General features: G+C 43.0%; 1 protein-coding gene across 6 annotated transcripts in view; it reads left to right on the forward strand.

Moving 5' to 3' along the window:
- Positions 1 to 23,663, forward strand: part of CNKSR3 (CNKSR family member 3) — a 70,276-nt gene that overhangs the window by 39,864 nt on the left and 6,749 nt on the right. For 4 of the 6 annotated variants that reach the window (XM_044422432.1, XM_044422450.1, XM_044422459.1 and 1 more), the window contains exons 3-9: positions 940 to 1,142; positions 5,264 to 5,351; positions 11,198 to 11,239; positions 14,881 to 15,000; positions 16,327 to 16,386; positions 20,873 to 20,941; positions 21,945 to 22,091. In XM_044422432.1, the coding sequence (XP_044278367.1) occupies positions 940 to 1,142; positions 5,264 to 5,351; positions 11,198 to 11,239; positions 14,881 to 15,000; positions 16,327 to 16,386; positions 20,873 to 20,941; positions 21,945 to 22,091 (729 nt within the window). The remainder of the gene's footprint in view (positions 1 to 939; positions 1,143 to 5,263; positions 5,352 to 11,197; positions 11,240 to 14,880; positions 15,001 to 16,326; positions 16,387 to 20,872; positions 20,942 to 21,944; positions 22,092 to 23,663) is intronic. The other 2 variants (XM_044422478.1, XM_044422469.1) reach the window with 2 other exon arrangements.

Here is a 23,663-nt window from a genome sequence, read left to right on the forward strand (position 1 = left end):
CTTTTTTGGGGGGAAGGGAACACAGGCTAGTACATCAGAGGCTGAATTGGATTGTGGGTCTCATCTTTAAGTAGCTGTGAACAGAACAATGGCTATTCCTGAATGTATCTCAGAAAGTTTCACATGGAAAGTTTCATGGTTGTTTCTGTATGATTATTTATAAGAACCTTATTTAATTACAGCAAAATGTTATGTGTTAATTGTGTGCAGCTGTCATTCTCTATATACTGTTGCTCATAAGAGCCATATATTGCAAAATGAGAACTTGATTTAAAATCACCAATTTCAATTTTGTTCCTTAAATTTCTGACTAAATGCATTTAAATTCTAAATGCATTATCAATCCATGCTGAATAGAAATGAACTGTGAGCTTGACACAGTTAAGCATTGTGAAATACTTTAGGTTTTTTGTACTTTTACCAGGCTGAGTTTGTCGCCTTGGGGCCTTCAGCCACCTAGCCAAGAGTAAGATTGTTCTTAGTGCATCTGAGTGTTCATTGAAAACACCTTGGGCTATTAGTTGTCTTGACTGTGTAAACATTTTAGATAAGGAATGCTCTAATCTTATCATATCCGGTCTCCCAAAGTCCACTCTTTGAATCTTCTCTGGCATAACCAAGTCAAAATTAAGATACTTAACCTGGTGGTGTGTGCTTTCTTTTCTTGTGCTCTTGAGCAAACTGATCAAAATTGGAAGGAACAAGGAAGGAAAAGGTTTAGATCCCCCAGTGAATGAAAAAAGGGGTAAAATGTTGGACATTTCCCTTGAATTCCAAGCACAGTCTGCCAAATCTTAGGGAAAGGCTCTCAGCCAATTGGCCAAATGAATGCCTTCAGATTATAGAGGAAGCTACCAGCAGCTCTTTATAGTGGCCCGTCCCATGCTTTGAGAACTGCTGTGAGAAGAAATACTTTAAAAATACAAATCTTTTCTATAGAATTATGGCCTTGAAACAGACAACATGAAGAACTTGGTTCTGAAGTTACGAGCATCTTCCAACAATCTGCAAAACTACATCAGCAGCCGGAGGAAAACTTCAAAGTATGATGGAAATACCTCACGCAAACCTCCTAATGAATTCCTTACCTCAGTGGTAGAGCTCATTGGTGCTGCTAAGGCCTTGCTGACATGGCTGGACAGGTATGTTATCTGGTAATGATTAAATACAACTGGAAGGTATTCCATATATTTTAGGACTCGTATCTGGGCTACTGGTATGCTTTCCCCTCTCCCCACCTCTTCTTGCCAAGGTAGAGGGAAGTGTGTATGTGTTCTCACGCGCGCGCACGCACACACACACACACACACACACACACACTCCTCTGTGCTTGCATCTTTGGGAGTCTTATATCTTGTGCTTTAAAGTACGTTCCCACATGCTACCCTAAGGATAGATTACACAGAGCTATGCCACTTTTGCATCCGTTCTTTACCCAAATTACTTAAACAAATGGAAATATGGTCAATTTGTGATAGACTGTGCAATCCTATACAGGTCCACTTAGAAAATATGCCCTTACTGAGTTCAGTGGGTCTTGCTCCTATGTAAGTGGATATAGGAATGCAGCCTACCTTTTTTGTGTTCCCCTTGTCCAATAAAAGGAAATTGGAGTAGGGAATCAGACAAACAAGGGCCTCTGAGGCAAGAAATGTGCCTCATTTTCTGGCTGATATTGTTGATTACTCTCTGGTGATAGCTGCAGTGTCAGATGACAAGTATCTGAGTGGATAATGCTGCAGTTTGAAGTTCGGAGATAAATGCAAAACCCCTCGCATCCGGCTAGCCCTTCTGAGAGCCCTTCTTGTGAGGCAGGAAGTCCATGGGAGATGTGGCAAGAGAGAGAATGTGGAAATGACAAGATGAATCTGAGCCCCCAAAACAAGCTCTGTAGTTGGATCTGTAACTTGATAGATTGCTGCTTTCTTTCCTTCTTGTCCTGACATTTTGTACTGCACTTAAAAATCAGTTGTACCAGTGACTCATTTTCAAGACTGATATGTGTTGTGGCCCATCCTAGCGTGTCTCTCCCACATCTGCCACAGCCTTTTCAAGAAAGCTGCAGTTGTCCTTTTAAACTTTCAGATAATTTTCTTTGCTTGCTTGCTTTTCTGTTTGTAACCCGGGTTTCCCTATGATGGACAATAAGAAACCATGACAAAGCACTTCACATTCATCAGAAGGTTTAAATATTTAAATGTATCTTTTGCATTGATTTCCCACTGTTCCTTCGGTGAAGTCAGTGTGGCACACACAGTTCCTTTCTTTAGTTCTAGCCTTGCGACAACCCTGCGACAAGCTGCCCTGGCAAGCTTCATGTCTGAGTGGATGCTTGAAACAGTGTCTCCATAGTCCTGGTCCAAGGCTGCAGTAGCAAAGTTCTTCCTGAAGGGTCTTGCAAGTCTGGAGCCCCATGGAGCCAGCCCATGTCCATTGCCATGTGTCTCTTCCCATCCACCTTTGGTTCAAGGCAGATCTCATTAGTGAGATGCCCACAATATCTCTGTAGGCTGCCTGTGCAATTCATGCAGACACCACCCACCTGCGTGGGTACACCAGGCTCCCCACTGGAGATGTTTGCCCTGGGCCATGGCTAGCCAGCAAGGATCCACATGGTGGTGGGACTAAAGGCTTGGCCCTGCTGCCTCTTTGCACTCATGTTGCCCTTTCACATGGATAGCGATAAGGCAGCCACCCCCAATTTGGTGCTATCCAGATATTTTGGACTACAGCTCCCATCATTCCCCAACCAGTATGACCAGCAAGAAGGTTTATGGCAGTTGTCCAAATCAGATGCAGGGCATAAGGTTTCAGAAGTCTGTTTCGGGGTTCATTAAATATCTTTTTTCCAGTCAAATTCCTCTGTAGAATAGTGTTGCAGAGCTTACTTTACACTGTACTAAAATCTTCCTAATGCAGCTCTGTTCTGATCAATATTTTAATGCAGGATCCTGTTACTTGGTGGGCTGCATATAAATGGCCACCAGGGATTACTTTTTGGCCAAGCAAACACTGGGGATCTTTGTGTATATTATGTTGTATCTCTTTATTTCTGTGCCAAGAGATAAGTGTTGTTTTTGTCTCCGGACCAACAAAGCTGCTCATCATTGTTTACTTTCTCCCACAAGTCAGCCTAAGTCACTCGCAGTTAAGTGAGAAATTTAACTGTGCTGCTCTCAGTGATGTTGTGGAGATGAGGACAAAATCTGTTTCTTACTCTTGATACTGATGCTAGCCATGGAGGATTTGGGCCAGGTTCAGATGGTGAAATATGCCCCTACTGAGTTTGCCATATTCATAGAAGTGAATGGCTCCTGGCATCTTCTGCTGGTAGAAAATGCTGAATCAGAAATCTCTGGGGCCCTGTCAGGAAGAGGGATTATCTTCCTGCCCTGCAAGGTCTCCGTTTTGTTAGGCTTGTTCCCCTTTGGCAGAGAAGGGGATCTTGCACCATAAACATTACAAACACAGTACCTGCCAGAAGGCCTTAAACATGGACTGCAACTGAGGAGACAGGCGTATGTCAGAAACTGTTTCTCTTTGCTGTTCTCAGCTGGCTTTGCATCAATTTTTCATCATCCTACATTAGCCTTTCCCAAATTGATACCCTTCCGATATTTTGGACTACAACTCCCTGGGAACTGAGGCAGGAACATCAGCCCCTCTCCCTTCGTTAGAAAGATGGCTAACAGGGTATTTTGAGGTATCTGATGTGGAAGCAATCCTTAGCAAACGCCCCTCATCCCTAGGAACAGACCATGAGAGAAACCACTGCGCCAGTGTGGCAAAGCAGTCAGACGCAGAAGATCCAGGTCCTAATACACAGAAAAATAAAATAAATCAATGCAAATATGTGACATCTTAGGAGCCTAAGAAGCTACACTCTGCCCATGTCTCTGCCTATTTGTCTGGTCAGGCTGGTCAGGCTTTCCAGAGTCTCAGAGTGAAGTCCTTCCCACCATCTGCCTCCGTTCCACTGGAGGTTCCAGGGACTGAATCCAGGAGGTTCTGCGTGCACCACATGGGTTCTGCCTCTGAGCTGGGGTCCTTCCCATCTTCATCTGATCTTATATCTATCTGCACACAGCTGCAGTTTGCTGTACACTGTCATGCAGTGTTTGTTGATACTGTGACTCTGGTGGGGATCTCTGATGATACCCATTTATCTCCCCTCTATTCCCCTTTCAAAAAGTTGGGTTCCCTCCATTTGCTGCCCAGCTCTTAAATGGCCATAAACTTTTTCTCTGTTTACTTCCCAGCAATTATATTTGCATATATGTTCCAGTCCGTCCAAATTGTACAAAAACCAAAACTCTCAGAGGTGACAAAACAGGATAGAGAAAATAGTGCACAAAGAAGTACTAATACCTGCACTTTCCCACCAGGGCATCATTCACTTTTTCTCAGTCAGCTGCATCAAGGCTTTTTTCTTAAAATTGGCAGGGATGTACAGCAACCACAGAAGAAAGTGGTCCATGAGGGCTAGGGAGTTAACCCCTTTGTGCACGAGTTGGAAACTCAGGGAAGGGTTGGATGGTAGAGGGCTGTGTGAACTGTTACGAGCCTGAGGATTATGTTGCTAAGGGGGTGATATTAGTGCACTGCTCATGCTCCCTTTCCTCCCTTGGTTCCTAACGGACAGTTAGGCAATAAGCAGCTGGCAATGGTGTGCAAATTAGCCTGTGTGCAGTATTTTTTTTCACCCATTTCCCTGACTGTTCCCTACTCCACTTTAGTGCTTCCTCTGACAGCTACAACTTGCAAGGTCATTGACAAGGAAAGACTATGCATATCAGATAGCCATAGGAGCGCATGACTGGTGGTGGCTGCTGCTGCTGCTGATGATGATAACAATAACAATACATATAAGCACAATTGTTCCTGTATCTGGGCAAAGGAAGGACCATTTGAAAGCACAAATAATGGTGTCCAATAAGGCAAATCAGAATGCTTGCTATAAGTGGCCACAAAAAAGAGTTAAGACCCAACTAAAAGGGTTTAAAAAAGACTAGATAACCAAGTGTAGGAGCAAATAGTGCTCCTGTGAGTATACAGTAATACCACCATTCACGGACGCTTCTGTTCGTGAACAATTCAGGTTTATTTACATTGAACCTTATGGGGAAATTTGACTTGGTTCGCAACCAGTTCGGTTTGTGACCAGAATCGTGGAACGAATTAAGTTTGTGAACCAAGGTACCACTGTATATGCTAAGCTTGTGCTAATTCCTTTTGTTACGTGGATGCTTTTGTCTTACTCTAGGACTCCCTTTACTGGGATTGCTGACTTTTCCATGACAAAGAACAAAATCATTCAGCTGTGCTTGGATCTCACCACCACTGTTCAGAAGGTCAGTTAAGTTCATGAGTGTGTGTGCCACGCGCTTGTGCACATATTCCTTCTCACGCCATCCCCTGCACCTCTTCTCTTGTTCCTTCCACATTTTCACAAAGGAAGGCAAAACGTTGGTAGATGAAAATAACAGCAACGTGTAGCTTGGTAACAGCAACAAATTAGAGTCATGAGGATTTTTTAAAGCGATAACTAACGCAAGCAGGTGTGTACAGGGGTTGTCATGTTTTGTTGTTTTCCTCTCCTACAGAGGATACCCCTTTTGTTTTTACAATTTTTCAGTGTTGAAATTTAGAATTGATTACTTGGCAGTCTATTAATTTAGAAGTCTATTAGTTATATTTGAATTACGCTGCTCCAGTTTCCCAAGTATCCTGTTGTCTTGCATGGTATGTTTATGGGCCAGGTTTTATGGAAATATTTGCCATGCAGGTATTGATCTTTCTTAGCATTTTGTTCATAACAGTTATTCTATTTAAATATCATTCATTCATACATGCATGCATACATGTATATACTGGTAAAGTGAGAAGGATACTTTGAGACAAGGTAATTCTCATGATGAATAACTACTTGTATTAATGTATATGCGAGTTATTTTCAGCTGCAGCCATTCTTGCATTGCTGTGTAATCCCTGCCCCAGTTTAACAGCATGGTCATCCTTTTTCCCATCTTGGTCCAGATAAATATTTTAAATTGTATCCAGTTGGTCACCTCTGACAATTTTATTTATTTATTTATTTATTTATTAAAACATTTTTATGCCGCCCCATTCGCCAAAGCCTCGGGGCGGCTTACAACAATAAATAAAAGTAATTATAATATAAATTACAATAAATATAAACATTAAAAATGCAAAAATACAATATAAAATAAGCCACCCTGGCCAGATAAGATCAAATAATACTAACAGTTAAAATGCCGCTTAAATAAAAAGGTCTTCGCCTGGCGCCGAAAAACAAATAACGACGGCTCCAGGCAGACCTCTCTGGGGAGCGCATTCCATAACTCAGGCGCCACCGCAGAGAAAGCCCTCCTCCGAGTACCCACCCTCCTAATTTCTTTCACGGAGGGTTCCTGGAGAAGGGCCTCTGCCACTGATCTCAGGGGGTGGCTGGGCATATATGGATGTAAGCGCTCCTTCAGGTAACCAGGACCCAAGCTGTTTAGGGCTTTATAGGTCATCACCAACACCTTGAATTGGGCCTGGACTTCAATGGGAAGCCAGTGAAGCTGACGGAGAACTGGAGTCATGTGACCATAAGGCCCAGTCCCCGTCAGCAGCCTGGCAGCTCTATTTTGAACCACCTGAAGTATCCGGACCGTCTTCAAGGGTAGCCCCACGTAGAGCGCGTTACAGAAGTCAAGGCGGGAAGTCACCAGTGCATATGTCACTGTCGCCAGGCAGTCGTACTCCAGGTAGGGGCGCAGCTGATGAATCAGCCGAAGCTGGAGGAAAGCGCTCCTCGCCGCTGCTGTTACCTGAGCTTTCAGTGAAAGCTCCGGGTCGAGGAGCACTCCCAATAAGCTCTGTGATCCAGTGGAGGTGTCAATCAGTGGGAGGAAGACTATTTTTCCCTCTTGCAGTCTGAAAATTGGAGGGGCTGCATGGGGAATAGCCAAAAATCTTCCCTTCTTTCTGCTGGTCAAAGATTCCCCATCTTAAAGAGTTTTCCATCAGTGAAGTGGCATCATTTGGACACAAGCCTTAAAGGCTGGCACCAACTCTGCTTTCATTTCAGTGCCACGCGAAAACATATCTCTTCTGCACTCATTTAATAATTTTAATAATTGGTTTTAGTAATGGGTTTTAGATGCTTATTCATTTTATTGGAATTTTAGTAAATTTGGTTAGAAGCTTCACCTGGACATGCTTTTGAATGATCTTGGTTAAATCATCATCGCCATCAATTTTGATTTATATTTTAATGATGGTTTTAATGTTGTTGTTCAGTTGTAATTTAGCTGTTGTATGCTTCCTAGAGAGTCTATCTGAACTATTTGGTGGCTTACAAATACAAAAATAAAAGTCTTGTGTACAGTTGACCTAAAATTTTTACTTTCTACTTTTATTTATTTTATTTATTTATAAAATTTGTATGCCGTCTAGTTACTAACGTCTCTGGACGGCTAACAGCATAAATAAATTGATGACCCACTCTGGCTGCAATTAATAAAATACAATAATAAAATTCAATATTAAAACTTATTAAAATATTGATTAAATAAAAAGGTCTTAATCTGGTGCCGAAAAATATATAATGACGGCGCCAGGCGAACCTCTCTGGGGAGCGCATACCATAGACGGGGAACCATCGCAGAGAAGGCCCTCCTCCAGGTACTTTGCCTCCTAATATCTTTCACAGAGGGTTCCCAGAGGAGGGCTTCTCATGCCGATCTCAGGGGGCGGGAGGGCAAATAGGGAAAAAGGCGTACCTTTAGGTATCTTGGTCCCAAGTTTAGGGCTTTATAGATAGTAACCAGCACCTTGAATTGAGCCCGGACTTTGATGGGGAGCCAGTGAAGCTGGTAGAGGACTGGGGTTATGTGAGAATAACACCCAGCCCCCGTCAGCAACCTGGTTGCTCTATTTTGCACCATCTGAAGTATCCAGACTGTCTTCAAGGGCAGCCCCATGTAGAGCGCGTTACAGAAATCCAACTGGGAAGTAACCAATATGTGTGTTACTGTTGCTAGGCAATCTTTCTCCAGGTAGGGATGCAGCTGATGGATTAGCCGAAGCTGAAAGAAAGCGCTCCTCACCACCGCAGTCACTTGAGCTTCCAAGGACAGCTCCGGGTCGAGGAGCAATCCCAAGCTGCGGACCCTGTCCTTTAGAGGGAGTGCAACCCCGTCTAGGGCAAGGCCCAAGTCACCTACCCAGGTGCTTGAATCATCCACTAACAGAACCTCTGTCTTACCTGGATTGAGCTTCAGTTTATTGGCCCTCATCCAGCCCATTATATCGGCCAGGCATCGGTTCAGTACAGCCACTGCCTCACCTGGGTTAGTTGAAAAAGAGAGGTAGATCTGGGTGTCGTCAGCATACTGATGACTCTGCAGCCCAAACCTCCTGATGACTTCTCCCAGTGGTTTCATGTACGAGATATTAAATAGCAAGGGGAACAAAATGGAACCCTGCGGTACTCCATGGCAAAGTTGCCATGGCACAGAGCCAGAGTCCCCCAGTATCACCTTCTGGAATCGGCCGTCAAGGTAGGAGTGGAACCACTGCCAAGCAGTGCCTCCTATTCCCAATCCTACCAGCCTATCTAGGAGGATACCATGGTCGATGGTATCGAAAGCTGCTGAGCAGTCCAGGAGAACCAACAGGGACGCACTCCCCCTATCTCTCTCCCTGCCCAGGTCATCATATAGGGCGACCAAGGCAGATTCAGTATCTGGGTCTGAAGCCAGACTGAAATGGGTCCAGATAATCAGTTTCATCCAAGAGTACTTGGACTTGTCTTGCCACCACCCATTCCAACACCTTGCCCAAAAACGGGATGTTGGCCACCAGTCTATAATTGGCAGCCCTCTCTGGATTCAGAGACACCTTCTTTAGGACAGGCCTGATTATTGCCTCCTTTAAAGGAGCAGGCACCCGGCTGTCTCTCAGAGAGGCGTTAATAACCTCCAGGATCCAGGAACCAATCCCATGTTTGGCTTTGGTCAGCAGCTACAAAGGGCAAGGGTCGAGTAAGCAGATGGTAGGACGTACTTGTCTAAGCACCTTGTCCACGTCATCGGGCCGCATTAACTGAAACTCATCCATTAATACCTGCCCAATCGGAGTCATTGGTGTCTCCCCTAAGGGATCTGAATCAGTTGTGGAGTCCAGCTCATGGCAAATCTGAGCGATTTTCTCCTTGAAGTGCTGGGCAAAGTTGTCACAGCGGGCCATCAATGGTGGTACAGGATCTTTCTGTATAGGCTCTTTGTGAAAAGTGGAGGAAAAGGTATAGTCTTCTAAATTTCTTTCACTTTGCTAACTTGAATCTTTTCAATAGAATATGAGTAGAACTTCAGACAGTATTTGTAAAACCAAAGGCTTTTACGTAAGAGTGACTTTCCAGATGTTCTTGTCTACAGCTTGCATCAGCCTTTTGCATCAGGCCTAGCCGACAAAGCCAATGGTATCTGATAATGGAAGCTGGCCAAAATTTGGAAGGCCAGCTTCCAAAGTTGCTCACGTCTGAATATATCCTGGATTAAACATTGATTCCAAGTCTTGTGCAAAAGGACATCACATAATTAATATTGGCCCGGAGAGTTCGTCTAATGCGATGGGGCATTCCTGCACCTTGCTTCCCAGTTGCAGACTTCTGACCCCCAGCCTGATCATCCATGACAGAGTGGGATGCAGTGCTGGCGGTTGCCTTTGGATTGGAGAACTGGCCTAAACTGGAGTTCCTTTCCCTCCCCATGTGAGCGGAAGAGTGTTCTGATGGTGCAAGAGATCCATAATGTAATAAGAAAAACAACCCTGCTGGATCAAGCCAAGGGTCCATCTAGTCCAGCATTCTGTTCACACAGTGGCCAGCCAGTTGCCTGCAGGAAACATGCAAGCAGCACCTGTGTGCAACAGCATCTTGCCACCCACATTCCACCACTGCTGGTGTGCGTGGGCCTATGGCTTCAGATTCTACAGGGGGCATATAGCCACCCGGACTTGAAACCACTGATAGCCTTCTCGTCCATGAAGACCCAGGCCCCCTTTAAAGCTGTCCAAACTGCTGGCTGTCACTGCATCTTGAAATCTGCACTGAATTTCATGGTTTAACTATGCCAAGCCACTGCTTTTCAGATCAAATGTTTGAGGGGAAGGGCAGCACTGGCACAGCACATGCTCTGCATGCTAATGGACCTAACTCAACCCCTGGCTCAGTCCCCAGTATCTGCTGGTAACGCTGGGAAACATTCCTGTTTGGAACCCAGGAGAGGTGCCACTAGCCAGTGTGGGCCCATCTTGCTCATTCTAGACTGTCCGGATAGCTTCTTCCAGTTCTGAGGAAATGGCAGGAATTCCCTGGTTGAAGGATACCTAGTGAAGTTTCTCAAGCAGAGCATGAGAATCTGCCTGCTTTGGATGGGACGGAAGGGTTTTCAGGGGGTGGGAGGGCCAGTGCAGGACTCCATCCTTGGCCTGGTCTGGAGGCAACGGGAAAAGTGCACTGCCCAGTCACAGAGGCTGTGGCATTGGTACCATCTAGCCCTCAAGCAGCAAGAGCTGCCCTGAGGATGGAGTCAGAAGCTTTGTTGAAAAGGGAACAGAGGGAAAGTTTTCAGTTTGCATTCAACTCTACATGGGCAGATGCTTCTCCCTCCACTTTAGTAGGAGGCTATTTAGAGTTCACACTGTTCTGTAATCTGTTAAGTTTCAAAAAAGAATTGAACTTCAAAGGGTTCATTTCGTGTTTGATAAACAGAAAGAAAGGAGGGAAGGGATCTGCTCAAAACACAGACTGATGGTCTGATCCTATTAAAAAGCAGCATTCTGTGTTCTTGTAGTGAATCATCTCTTCTCTTGTGAGGGAAGGTTGTGATCAAGAATGCCATGCATGAAAGATACTATGCCACCTGTACTCTGCCTTGGCGCAAGACACTTTGAGATTTGAACAAGAGTCCCACACAGTCTGCTTGCATATTGGGAGTAGTTGCTTCATGTTCACAAGCTTGTTTTCCCACAGGAAATGTTCTTAGGATCATCATCAGAGGCCCCTTACTGTCACCTGTATTCCATGTATTTGACTTAAAGTACAAGCCAGCTCTGTCAAAATGTCAGCTTGCCACTACAGAAGAACCAATAATAGAATATTTTGTTTCTGTTTTTGTTTCTAAAGGACTGCCCTGTGGCTGAAATGGAAGATAAAGTTCTCAGTGTGGTAAGTATAAAAGTTTGTGTCAAATTCATTCTTCGAATGCCTTTCAGTTTGAGACAGCTTTTTCTCACCCCTACCCACCCACAAATGCGTTGGCTGAAAGCAGCTTTGCATAATATGAAGCGCAAGCGGAAAGGAAGGTACCAGGGACTTGGCCTGCCTGTCTCCTGTGGTTCTCAAATAGTCCCTAATAAATGTTACTTCTTTCTGCTATGTTTGTGAGAAGCACAAGTCTCTGTTGGATAGTACCAGAAGCCCTGTGCAGGCACTTAGCCTTCTCCTGTGAGGACTAAACGTGGGGAGGGACCTTGGGTGTCCCTGCAAGTTCTGCTCCAGCATCGCACCCACTCTTTTCCTGGCCTTCCTATCCTGAGAGTGAAGGTCTGAAGGGGTCTTCTACTCATGTTCACTTGAAGGCACTTAGATGTCTTCTGGGAGTGCTGTCTGCATGCTAGTGGGACACATGCTAGCACTGCAGGAAGCTAGAGGTCCCTGAAGCAACTGGAAAGAGTGGGAATGCTTGTTTCTGGAATTGGTCAGCTCAGCAGAGCTTACAGAAAAGAGCATTTCTTCTTCTTTCCAGGGTTGCTCTGTGAGATACCAATTCCTGCCATGTAGTGGGCCATCTCATGTTCACACCGAAACTAGCAAATGTGCCAGGATGGTACTGGCTGCTGTCTTCTGTCCTGGGAAACCTGCCTGTACAAGGTTTCCGTTCAAGTGGAAGTGTTTATTTCAAGCAAATCCAAGTGGACCCCCCCCCTTCAGGTGTGGGAATGTTAAGGACTGAAGGGATAGACCCTTGGAGGTGGGCTTGTATTCATGCCTATGTTTCCTCCCCACTGGTTTCTTTATCTTCATATCTGTTGTCTTCGTCTTCCTCCTCCTGCCCTCATGTGAGCATAGGACTGGCAGCCTGCAAAGGAGTCTAGGAAACAAGTACAGGAGACACATATAACATTTTTTTGGCTGTAGCTTCAATTCTGTGCCATACATAAATGAAACATTGAACTAATAACCTAAACATTGTAAATTTGTTTTGTTTGGTTGCCTAGAGTTTCTCTTAATTTCTCAAATTTTATTGTATAGGCACATCTTTGAATTCTCACTGTAATTTGGGAAGCAAAATTCACACCATGTACATTAACATACACAGACTCCTGCAACGAGAGCAATAAAGCTGTCAACCTGGAAGGAAATACCCCTTACTCTTAGAAAAGACCTTCACTACTTATGGTGGTATAAAAACATTCTGTTCCTAGTTACAGTTGATCTGAAAGGGGAGTTTTCCAAATATTTTTGCAGCAGTCTTGTGACTAGAAGAGGGATGCAGTGACATGCTTTTAATATTTTGTAACAGTTAATCATCGCTTCCTGCTTTTGACATGAATCAGGCTGTGCTCTTTGATAAGGCCTTCCGCCTGGTGATAGATGCTTAGGAATTCACAAAAGCTAAAAATACACACACCTCAGTTGAATGCTGAACAATTAAAGAATTCTCCTTTTAAAAAAGAAATTCCATACTCCTTTCTATTTATTGCCTTTTACCCTTTTATTTTTGCTGCAGCATTGTTTTGACTTATTTAAAATCATTATTGTTACATTGTCAACAATGGTGTGTGAATGTATGCATGTTAGCCAAAATATTGTACATGCCGGCCACTTTAGGCATCAGTTCCATGCCTAATAAGCCAGGCTGTGCATGAGTTTCATGTACCCATATCAGTGTTTCCTTCAAGAAAGTCCTGAAACAAACCAAACAGTGCAACTTTCCATTGCATCCAAGCTGGGAACTATGGTTACTGGGTTCTAAACAGGTCAGAATATGGAAGCTAACTTTATTTATTTATTTATTTATTAAAACATTTTTATGCCGCCCCATTCGCCGAAGCCTCGGGGCGGCTTACAACGTTAAGTTAAAAAAATAATTATAACATTAAATTAAAAAATACAAACATTAAGTTAAAATGCAAAAATACCAATATAAAATAAGCCAATATAAAATAAGCCGCCCTGGCCGCCTTTAAACTGTGGTTTAAAGCTAGGATTTAAATCTTTAAACTAGGCTATTGAACCAGGGTCACGTCCATCTCAAGGTTGCCTAATCCTTCTGTGGTAGTGACTTTCCAAGGTCTCTGGGCCAGCTGGAGTTCTTTTTCTAGCTTGCTTTTCTTTTAGACAAGAGGTGCCAGAAAGTTCACCAGGGGCCTTCAACATGCAGAGTGCATGTTCTGTTGCTAAGCTATAAAACAGCTCTTTCTCCCACTGGGGTATTTTGATCTCAAAATTGAGGTGCAAGGAATCTTAGAGATGATTCCAAGCATGTTAACATCCCACTGGTTTCAGTGAGACATGATCCCTAGTAAGTATGTTTAGGACTGTAACCTTAGATGTGTCTCTCAAGCATCTTCTTTTCCTCTGACACTTTCGCTGTACGATTTGCTAAAATACTTCTGCTTAGATATTTAGGCCTACGATGGATGCTGGGATTGGATCTTAGGAGCATGTAAAGCAGCCTACCAGTAATGCTTTATGTGAGCCAGGTGATTCTTCCAGAGTGAGAAATTCCAAATGGGCAGAAAGGAGCATGCTTGTTGAAAAAATCACTCCCACCTCAATCGTACTTGAATTTGAGGCAGTTTAGCTAATAATGATAGATTAGAAGTGAAATAACCAAACCCTTGTAATAAAATTTCACTTATGTACACCAATTCAAGCCTCAGGGCAAAAGCTAACCCAAAGAGAAAGGTTTTTAATACATAGGGAAAAGGTTGAATGTGAGTCTTGGTTGGGTTCCTAGTGGGAAAGAATTCTTCAACCAAGAAGTGGTCACTAAGAACATGTACTTATTTACTCCAATTTGGGGGGGATTTGGTACATAAACTGAAGATGGCATCCTTGACCAGTGATGGTGAAAGTCTTGGGACACAAGGGAAGAGACAATGTCATAAGCACCCGAGCTACTTAAAACTTTAAAGACAGGACCAGCTAAGGAGAGAGAGATAGCTGCCTCAGATGGCAAATGATGGGGGTGGCGCCATCTTCCTTCCATCTTTCCTGATTTCACTGAGATAGTCTGTCCTGCACTCCCTAATCAACCCTGCTGTCCTCGCATATAGAGAAGATTTTGCCCTTATCACCAGTGTTGAGATCCAGTGGCCAGTTCAGTCAGATTCTGCATGTGGAATGGTGTGTTTGTCTCTGTTCCATTTTGTTCTTTGCCTCAGGCGGCAAAGTGTTTTGGGCCAACCCTGCTTAAAGGTCATACACAATTGGAATAAGAGGCCCATGCACATGACATGACATGCACCCAGCAACCTTCTCTCTTTAGGGAGCAGGCCTGTGTCCCTCTCTGTTCAAAGCCTCTGAACTGTACAGAAGTGTGGCCTTTGAGTAGCTCATTAGTTGTCTTGCTTTACATTACAAAGAATTACGGCTTCAGGTTTTGAATATGACAGGAAAAACTACAAGGTTCTCTGGATGCAGTTGATAAAGATATTCCTGGCAGCCGCTGCAGCCTATAAATCTGGGTACAGTAGCAAATTAAAGACTTCTTTTTGGGTCCAGAGAGAACACAAAGTCTATGTACAAAACAAAACAATTACAAAATGAATACTGTAACTCCTATTCTTGGTTTCTTTTAGTCCAAGGTTTTGAATGGAATTTGTGATAAGACAATTCGGTCCACCACTGATCCATTGATGAGCCAGGGTGCATGTCTTGAGGAGGTTCATTTAACCAACATCAAACCCGGGGAAGGCCTGGTAAGATTATGTTCCTTTTGCTCTTCTGAAATTCCGCCTGCTGCTCCCTTTCAAGCTTGTTTGAACTGGTCTGGTCTCTCTGAAGCAAATGTGATTATGTTGGTGTGAGAGCAACCACTCTGTGTTAGATGAGCTTGAATTGACAGTCCACAGGCGCTTCCATACTCTTCTAGAAAGGCAAATGGGGAATTTCGCCATGGCCTATCTATCTGCACATATAAGAGAATGGAAGAGATCTTACTGTGTTGTGCTCAGTACTAGCATTGAAAAACCTACAGATTCCCATTTCCAGTAATGTCAAGATCTGCTAAGGTCATAATGCTTATTAACCAGAAAGGTCTACTTTACTTAGTTCAAGTAAAGGAAGCAGTGCAGCGTACATAGATTGAAATAAAGGGGTTTTTTTTTGCAGTGGCAGTAGGTTTCATGTTTCTGCAAGCTTTGGAGGGGTGTATACTCTGCATTAAATATATTCTGCTCTGTGAAGAGCTGAATTTTGCAGGATGATTTATTTGTTATGAATGGCTGCTTGGGCTGTGCTTGATCTTGATTTTCAGGAGATGTTACAACTTAGTCTGAAGGTGAAACTGGTTCTGAAAATTTCTCGAGCACTTCACAGAACTCCTGTATTTGATATCAATGTCCTTGTTTGCAAAAGAGAGAGAGAGATTGGGCAGTATAGAGTTTTGCTTGTGTAGTGTTGGACCTCTCCTTGCACAATGGAAAGCTCGAGGATCCTGAAGCCATCAGAAATAAGCAAAAATGATGGTTTCCAAAAGGGTGACTAGAGTTTGTGCCTGTTTCTGGGCTAACTTCAAAAGCACTTCTTTTCTGTTGTGCAAGCAGTAGGCCCTGTGAAGTGCAATTGCCACACTGGATACTGCTGTAAGTACACAAAAGGATGCATTCTTATTCCCTTTCCTCCCCTCAAAAAAAGAAGAAACCCCTTCCAAAATGCATCTTCTGGTCAGCCCCACATTCAAGACTTTTTTTTTCTCCTCCAACCCCCCCCCCCACCCAAAAAAAAGAAAAAAAAGAACTTGCAATCTGGTTTGGTCAATTTTGCAAGTTGTGTAGGTCTCAAGCAAGTAATTCCATTTAATATATTAGGGATGTATGGCTTTTTCCTTCTCCATCCTGAGAATACTCTCCACTTCTTCATTTGTATAGCTAATAAATGGTAGATTGTATAGTTTAAAAATGCAACCACCAAAGTGGGGAAAGTTGCACTTCAGAAATAATGAGTCTGTCTGCAGCCTTTATGTAATTGAGGGTGAACTGTAATTGCTATTCTGATTACTTTATCTTTTCAACTATCCAAATTAGGGAATGTACATAAAATCTACTTATGATGGATTGCATGTTGTCACTGGAACAACAGAAAATGTAAGTATTTTTAATGTCTTTCTCTAAACAAAATTAACACAAGCTACTAGAGATAAGATGGGACCCAAAGCACCAGCTGGACTAAAAGCAGAATCTGTACGTGTCAGAATTTGATTTATTCGGGTTTCACAACATTATCATTAACTTCTCCTTGCCTGCAATAATTAAGAGTGTGCTTCATTGGCTGTATCTGCCTGTCTGATATCAACTCATTAGTTCAGTTTGCAGTATGCAAATAGACAGGAATGTTTCAAAATGCCATTGGGTTTAAAATAACTGGAATTACCAGAACTATTGTTGAGTGCAGCATTTATGGTGTTTGGTTTAGCCAAGGCTGGCTGAGCAAATACATACTTCCATCATGGGCTCTGTCCCTTATAAAAGCAGCAGCAGCAGGATGTTTAGACTGGTAATAGAATGTCAGATTCCATATACTTCCTGGAATAAAGGGTTTTTTTTAAGATAACAGAAACAGATCATTTTAATTGCAAAGGTTTTGAGAATGGAAAAGGAAAGGCTGTGGGAATGTTGATTGGCATGGAAAAGAACCTTAGTTAATGCTGTTTCAGTGATGATAATGTTCCTTCTGAATCAGAAGACAATGAATCTCTTCTCTTGTATCTGGCAGAATTGATGTTGAAGACTGATAATCATGAGAGTTTTAAACCTTGTAGTACGTACCAATGTTGATTTCTGTTGAAATATTTGAGGAATGGCTTTGAGTACAATTTAATGGACAGCACCATGTTTTGCACAAGATTCAGGGGTTTTCGAACTGAGTAAAATGATTTGGGGTTATATTGGCTGTTTAGGTTTGGTTTGGTTTGACTTGGCTTGGTTTTGAAGAAAGCAGTGCCACTAACATAAATTAGCAGTCATAAAATATTGAATCTCCTTTAACTTTGTTGAGATAACCCCAGCTTCCATTTCTGCGAAGTGCATTGTTTCTACAGATGTGTGGGAGATCGGCACATTGCGGATAGTCTCCCTTCTGTGTTTTGCATTTCATAGCAATGGCATGGTCCTGATGTAGGGAGTAAATCCTTGACCCTTCATTGCTGCTTCACATTTGCTGTCGCTCTGAGAACAAGCATAGAGGAAAACCTGAGCTGGCAGTCGTGAAATATTCAATTCAAATATTCAAGTGCTGGGAGATGTGTCCAGTTCCAGTCAGGTGACAGGATTTCCAAGTTGGTTTTAATGGCTTCTGATTTCCTGCTTTTTGTGGGAATGCTGTGGCCTGAGCAAACCTTTCTGGTCATATCCTGCAGTTTGTGACGGAAACTTGACGAGATGTTTCTGTCTCTGTCTCTCTCTCTCTCAAATTAATAAGCTTGGTATTCCTTGATACATGCACCACCTACTTTAGATTTTTACACTTGAGTCCTCAGAGACATCATTGGCTAGATCCTTTGACAAACAGCTATTTCTGTACTGAGAAAAGGGAGTTGCTTGCTGCTGCTGGAGACTCCGGGTCTTTCCCAAACTCCTTCCTGTGCCCTTTACAAAGATGCTGCATGTGTCATTTTGCCTCTGGATTCCTACTTTGTATGGGAGGAATATGTTAGATTAGTCAGACAGCGACAAGCGAGGGCGTCTTTCCTAATGAGAATTGCATTCTCAGGGAGCTCAAGGGGATTACCCCACCCTCTGCTGAACAGGGGAAATGAGGCATTTGTTGTGGCTGTACATCACCTGCCCTTCCTTTCTGATGTGAGTTGTCAGAGTAGCATGGGGTGGGATCTGGCTTTTTGGCAGCGGAGGTGTTCGAAACATCAGCTGCAGTCATGTAACCTGTGTCAGCTGGATCAGAGTAAATATTTAAGTGCCAAACCCCTGCCTGCTAAGTGTGCCATCTTTCTTGTTAGGATATCTCGCTGTGCCATTTTGTTTTGCCTTGTTTTAAAGACTCCTCTCCCTTTCAGTTTACATAAACAAGCAGATAGTGTGTTCCCTGGGAGTCAGACAAATGGCTTCAAGAACTGTACTAGAGATGTCAAATTAAATTTGCAGCTCTTTATTAGATAAATAAGCAGTCAAGAACACAACAACTGAAATGGCTCATGTGTACTGTGGTCAGTTTTATTTTTAGTAACATGGAGTCCAGGTGCATAGCACCTAAAATTATGTTTGCAAAAATTTGGAGTGTAATCCAATGCATGCTTTCTCAGGATAAAGGCTTATCACTCTTAGTATGCCCTAGTCAGCATTGCAAAGACTTTTAGGCTTTTCTTCTGTCTAAAGATGCATAGGATGGAGCCTCAAGTTATTTTCAAGCACACTTTCCCAGCCTAGTGTCTGTCAGTTGTATTGGACTGAAGCTGTCATAATTTCCATGAGAATTTTGAATTCGCACAGGAATTTCCCCCCCAGGATTTTATAGAAGGTGGTATAAAGGGTAATGGACTTGCTGTGTATGCTTTCATAAGGACCAAACTAGACAAGGCATCAGCCGCCCATGCATCAGAACTGGATAACTATTAATTCCCTTAAATTCTCTTCTGTGGAGGGGTGGAGACAGAGAAAGAGATCTAAAATGATCTCAGAAGTGATATTCGAGGCAGTGGCTTCCAGCAGCCAGAGCATATTTGCCAGCTCCTACCAGACGGGGTCCCCCAAGCAGGAGAGCACTTGCTATATGAGGAGTACCTGCTTTGCATGCAGAACTCTCCAGTTCAGGCCCAGGCATCTCAATTCAATGGTGTGGTCATCTATTATTATTATTATTATTATTATTATTATTATTATTATTATTATAACATTTCTATGCCGCCCCTTGCCGAAACCTCGGGGCGGCTTACAACACGATAAAATACAATGAAATACAATAGCACATAATAAATTACCATTAAATACAAAATACAAAAAATACATTGGTTTACAAATATAAGATTAAAATTATCAGTATAAATTAAGTAAATAAAAATATAGGAGGAGAAAGAGAAGGAAGAAGAAGTTGCCCTGGCCAGATCATATGTTTTAACAATTAAAATGATGTTTAAATAAAAAGGTCTTTACCTGGCACCGAAAAAAATCTAGGCCCCATCAGTGGGAATAATGTCAGACCTTGGAGAGCCCCGTCAGTCTGAGCAAGTGTATTTATTTGATTTATATCCCATCTTTTTCTTTTCCTGAGTTTTAAAGAACTCAAAGCAGCTTACACCATTCTCCTCTTCCTGTTCTCAGTCTTATCCCCACAAAAACAACCCTGTGAGGCGGGTTGAGCTGAGAGTCTGTGACTGGCCCAAAGTCATCCAGTTAGCTCCGTGGCTGAGCTGAGCAGGGACAAGAGCCCACATCGCCTAACTCCCAGGCCTGTGCTCTTAACCACTGCAGCACACTGGCTCTCATAGGGTTGAACATGAGGTAACTGAAGTCTGCTGTGGGATGACTGAAGTTGCTTCCTTTCATCTGGCTCTTGGGCCTTTTCATATCTGTGTGATAAAGAGAAACAGTGTAAATGGTGCATTGCTCATCCTTGCAGCAGTACAGAAATTGTTTCTGCTGCAGTTCTGCTTCATTCCTCATATCAAACCAGAAAGTTGCCAAAAGAGTTGGTGTTTGCTTTTGGTAACATGGAAGCATCGATCCATAGTCCCTTGGGGCAAATCTGGTTTGCCTCAGCTCTCAGGCCTACCCTTGGGAAGATGGGATGACCACACCTCCTTCCTCCCCACCAGCCTTTGCGCATCCCCCTCCCCACAATATTCTCAAAGTATGAGAGGCCCTTTTTGAGGTAGAAAAAGCTTGGAGCTAGAATGTTCTGGAACTTTGTCCCTGCCCCCTTTTGCCTTCAGTCTTGGCCTCCCCTGCAATCTGGTCTGGGAGCATCTTCAAAATTGAATTGGGTGCTTGCACTGAAAGAAGTTCAGTGCCCCCATGGTAGTAGTTACCCCCAGGAGGGTCTGAGCTGCTCAGAGTCTAAAGTCCTTAATCAAACGTTTACAGATTTGCTGTTTCTTTTATGTAAACAAGTTCCTGAACTTCAGTTGCATGGTAGCATAATGCTTCCAACATTAAAGGGACAGCTATCTGGATAGGGCATAATCCTTAGTTTCTGGGTCACCCATTCGGTGACCTAATGATGACTGTTTATATAATAGTTACTCTTCCTCATACAGTGAATGGTAGAGTGAGATGATGAGACATCTTGCACTGATGACAGAACCTGTTCTCCATCTTAAATGCTTGGTGACCTGCTTTTCAGCCTCATTCTCTGCCATCCTGGTGGGGTTTCCATGCAATAGACAAGTCTTTCCTACCCACGTACTTGCTTGTTATAATGGCAAGCGTTCTGTTAGCGTCTTAATTAATAGTTGTGCTCTCCATCTCTTATGGGAGGGAGCAACTGTATCTCACATAGGAACATGGGCACACCTATTTATGCCAGCTTTCTCTCAAAGTTACAAAAAAGTAGGGGGTGGTTTGATAGTGTTTTAAACAGCAAAGGAATGAAAACTTGCCTTTCTCTTTCTGTTCCCTGTAGTCTCCTGCTGATCGGTCTCAGAAAATTCATGCTGGTGATGAAGTGATCCAGGTGAATCATCAGACTGTGGTGAGTGAAGGCCATTTCTTTTCACCCTTTCCTAGACTTTTAGCCAGCAGGTTTCAGAGGGCAGGTAACTCACAAGGGAGACTGTAGATTGATTTACTGGGATTGATTTAATTTTTTTTTCAATCCAGTCCTTGGGGTTTGTATCAGAGCATTGTGTCACCTCGTTGGTTGTCCTGCATCAGAAAGGCGAAATCCCTGCTCAAAGGCAGCTTGAAGCATGGATTTTAAAAAAATTGGTCATAAATCATTTTTACTAAGGAAAAAAAGCAGGTTTACATGGCCGATTTTCATCAAAACTTTGTGTTTAAAACACTTGTGAGAAATACTCAGAGTACTGAATACTGAAAAAAGGTAAGGTCAGTGAGATGTTTTACAAGGCTATCCAAGTGAAAAAGTTGCTCCTGAAGGAGAATTGTTTGTGTGTATTTGTGAGTGGGACATATTACACATTTCCACAAGAGGCACCTGCCGTAATCTCTGGCATCTCCAGCTGAAAGGATAAGGACAGTGATGGAATCTCTACCTGTGCTTGCTGTGCCATCTCACTACGTGCCTCTGTGGAAGCAGGTGTTGTCCCTTGCCAGCTTGACTAGCCTGGGAAATTCTGGGCTGAGCGTTCCAGCAGCTCCGGTGCTTAGCCCCGTGTGTCTGTGGAATCCTGGATCTCCTGCTGACAGCTGTTTCCTGTGCTTATCGCATTTTCCAAGCAAAGAGACACGGGGCCGGGGATATGACTGATACGCCATGCACTTGCTGCCAGGTGAAGATTTCCACTGCTGCTCAGTTGGGAAGCCGTTCAGTGGAGAGGAGTGCTGGGGAAGTCTGGCCACAAAGTGCTACCGTTTCTCATCGCACAAGCTACATTGCATAACAAGCCTTGGTTTACGCCAGTCCAATATCATTAGCACTGATGCTTGCAACACAGTTGGATCCTACCCACTTTGATTTGCAACTGATGCAGACTAGATGCCGTCTCACTTACTTAATTTTGTCTGTTTTGAAGGTGGGATGGCAGTTGAAGAATCTTGTAAAGAAGCTCCGTGAGAATCCCTCTGGAGTTACTTTGTTGGTGAAGAAACGGCACACGGGCTCTTTCAATTTTACTCCTGCCCCACTTAAAAACCTAAGGTGGAAACCGCCACTCGTTCAGGTGATGCAATTATAGGAAGCATTTAAAATGTTTTGCCTTGAAATCCATTCTTTTGCATTGACTTATTGACTGGATGAGCGTTCTTCTTCATGATGTTGAGGATGATTAAAAGGCTGTTAAAATATACTCATATATTTAAAAAAATCTCACCTAAAACTTAGGAAAAGTCAAACTCTGCTCAGTATGGCCGCAAATAACTGAGGTTGCAGTTCTGTGACAGTTTAGACAGAACAAGGTCTTCAACTCCCAGCAGTCATCCAGTTGCAGGCCAGTTTTTGGTCCATTCTTGCATAGGATTAGATCTTGGCTCAATTAAAACTGTAGTGCAAGCACACTGAATAGCCCTTCATGGACTTTCCACTACAGACTGCATAGGGGTGGAGGCATTGTGTGCTTAATGAGAATCCCATTTAAAAACCAACCTACTTTCTAAGTGCATGGTAAACAAGCATGCTGAGAAATGGGCTTAATGTAGCTTGGTCCCTGATATGCTGCTTTCTCATTGGCTGGGGCATTTTTTAACAGATCTATTTCCTAGATCTGTTAACACCCCTCCTTGCAGTCTCACGTAGTTTATACCAGGAAAGTCTGTGGGTTTTTCTGCACATTTTAACTGATGTTTGAAGATGCTGTGACTTCAGTTGGTCTCTAAAAAAGGGAAACCCACAATGGTTTGTTATATGCCCTTGCAGGCTAAACTTGGTGCATGGGTAGCCAACTTAAGAAGACACTTAAAGGTGTTAATAGGATATGAAATGGAAATGGTCTCTTGGACTCATCCAGTTTAGGGTTTTATTTTATGAGGTCAAATTTGGCATTCAATTAAGTCAGGAAGGCACTAGGGAGATAATGTTTGTGCTGGAGCTATAGTGCAATGTGCATAAATTTGTATGAATTGCTCTTGTGAAACACTGTAGCTCCAATTTAAAAAATAATGTATTCCCATAATTTTGCATCAACAGGTAGTTTAATCAAAGTAGCTTAGCTGTTACTGCACAGCCTAAAAAAGGTAAATGTTCAGGAAAAATGTATGAAATCTCTTTTTCCATAAATAGTCTTTCCTCTTTAATAGACCAAAAGAATAGGAAGTTGGGGGTTGAATGATGTTTTTTCTCCCTTTAATCCCTAAAAGACAGTGTTGATCAGGCTAGATATCTTAGATTGAGGCCATTTGGGGCTGAATTGCTTATAATCTTCTGGACAGATGAAGTAAACAGTAAATACTTGCTGGGCTGGCAAACTGATGATGAGAGATTATATTTGCTAAACAGAGCAGAGTTATCCAGAGTTTGTAGCCCAGCTGAACTGTGATGCTTTTCTTCTTTGTTTTATGGTGGGATGTTTGCTCTTGCCATTCCCAACATCAGCAGAACTGGGGATGTGTAACCTGCGGGGGAGAGAGAGGGTGTGGAAAAACATGAGGATTAAATGCTTTTAAAAGAGCAATTTTGAGGCTGAAAGGCTAATAGCAAGGGAGGGAGAGTGGTTTAACTTCTCCAGGAAGTTGACTAATAAATGAATAGCTTATAAGCATAGGATGATGATTATGATCATTATTATTATATTATTCTA

This window comes from Varanus komodoensis, unplaced genomic scaffold (genome assembly GCF_004798865.1).
Source record: "Varanus komodoensis strain SLA01 unplaced genomic scaffold, ASM479886v1 scaffold1, whole genome shotgun sequence".
In the NCBI taxonomy this organism is placed as follows: Eukaryota; Metazoa; Chordata; class Lepidosauria; order Squamata; family Varanidae; genus Varanus; species Varanus komodoensis.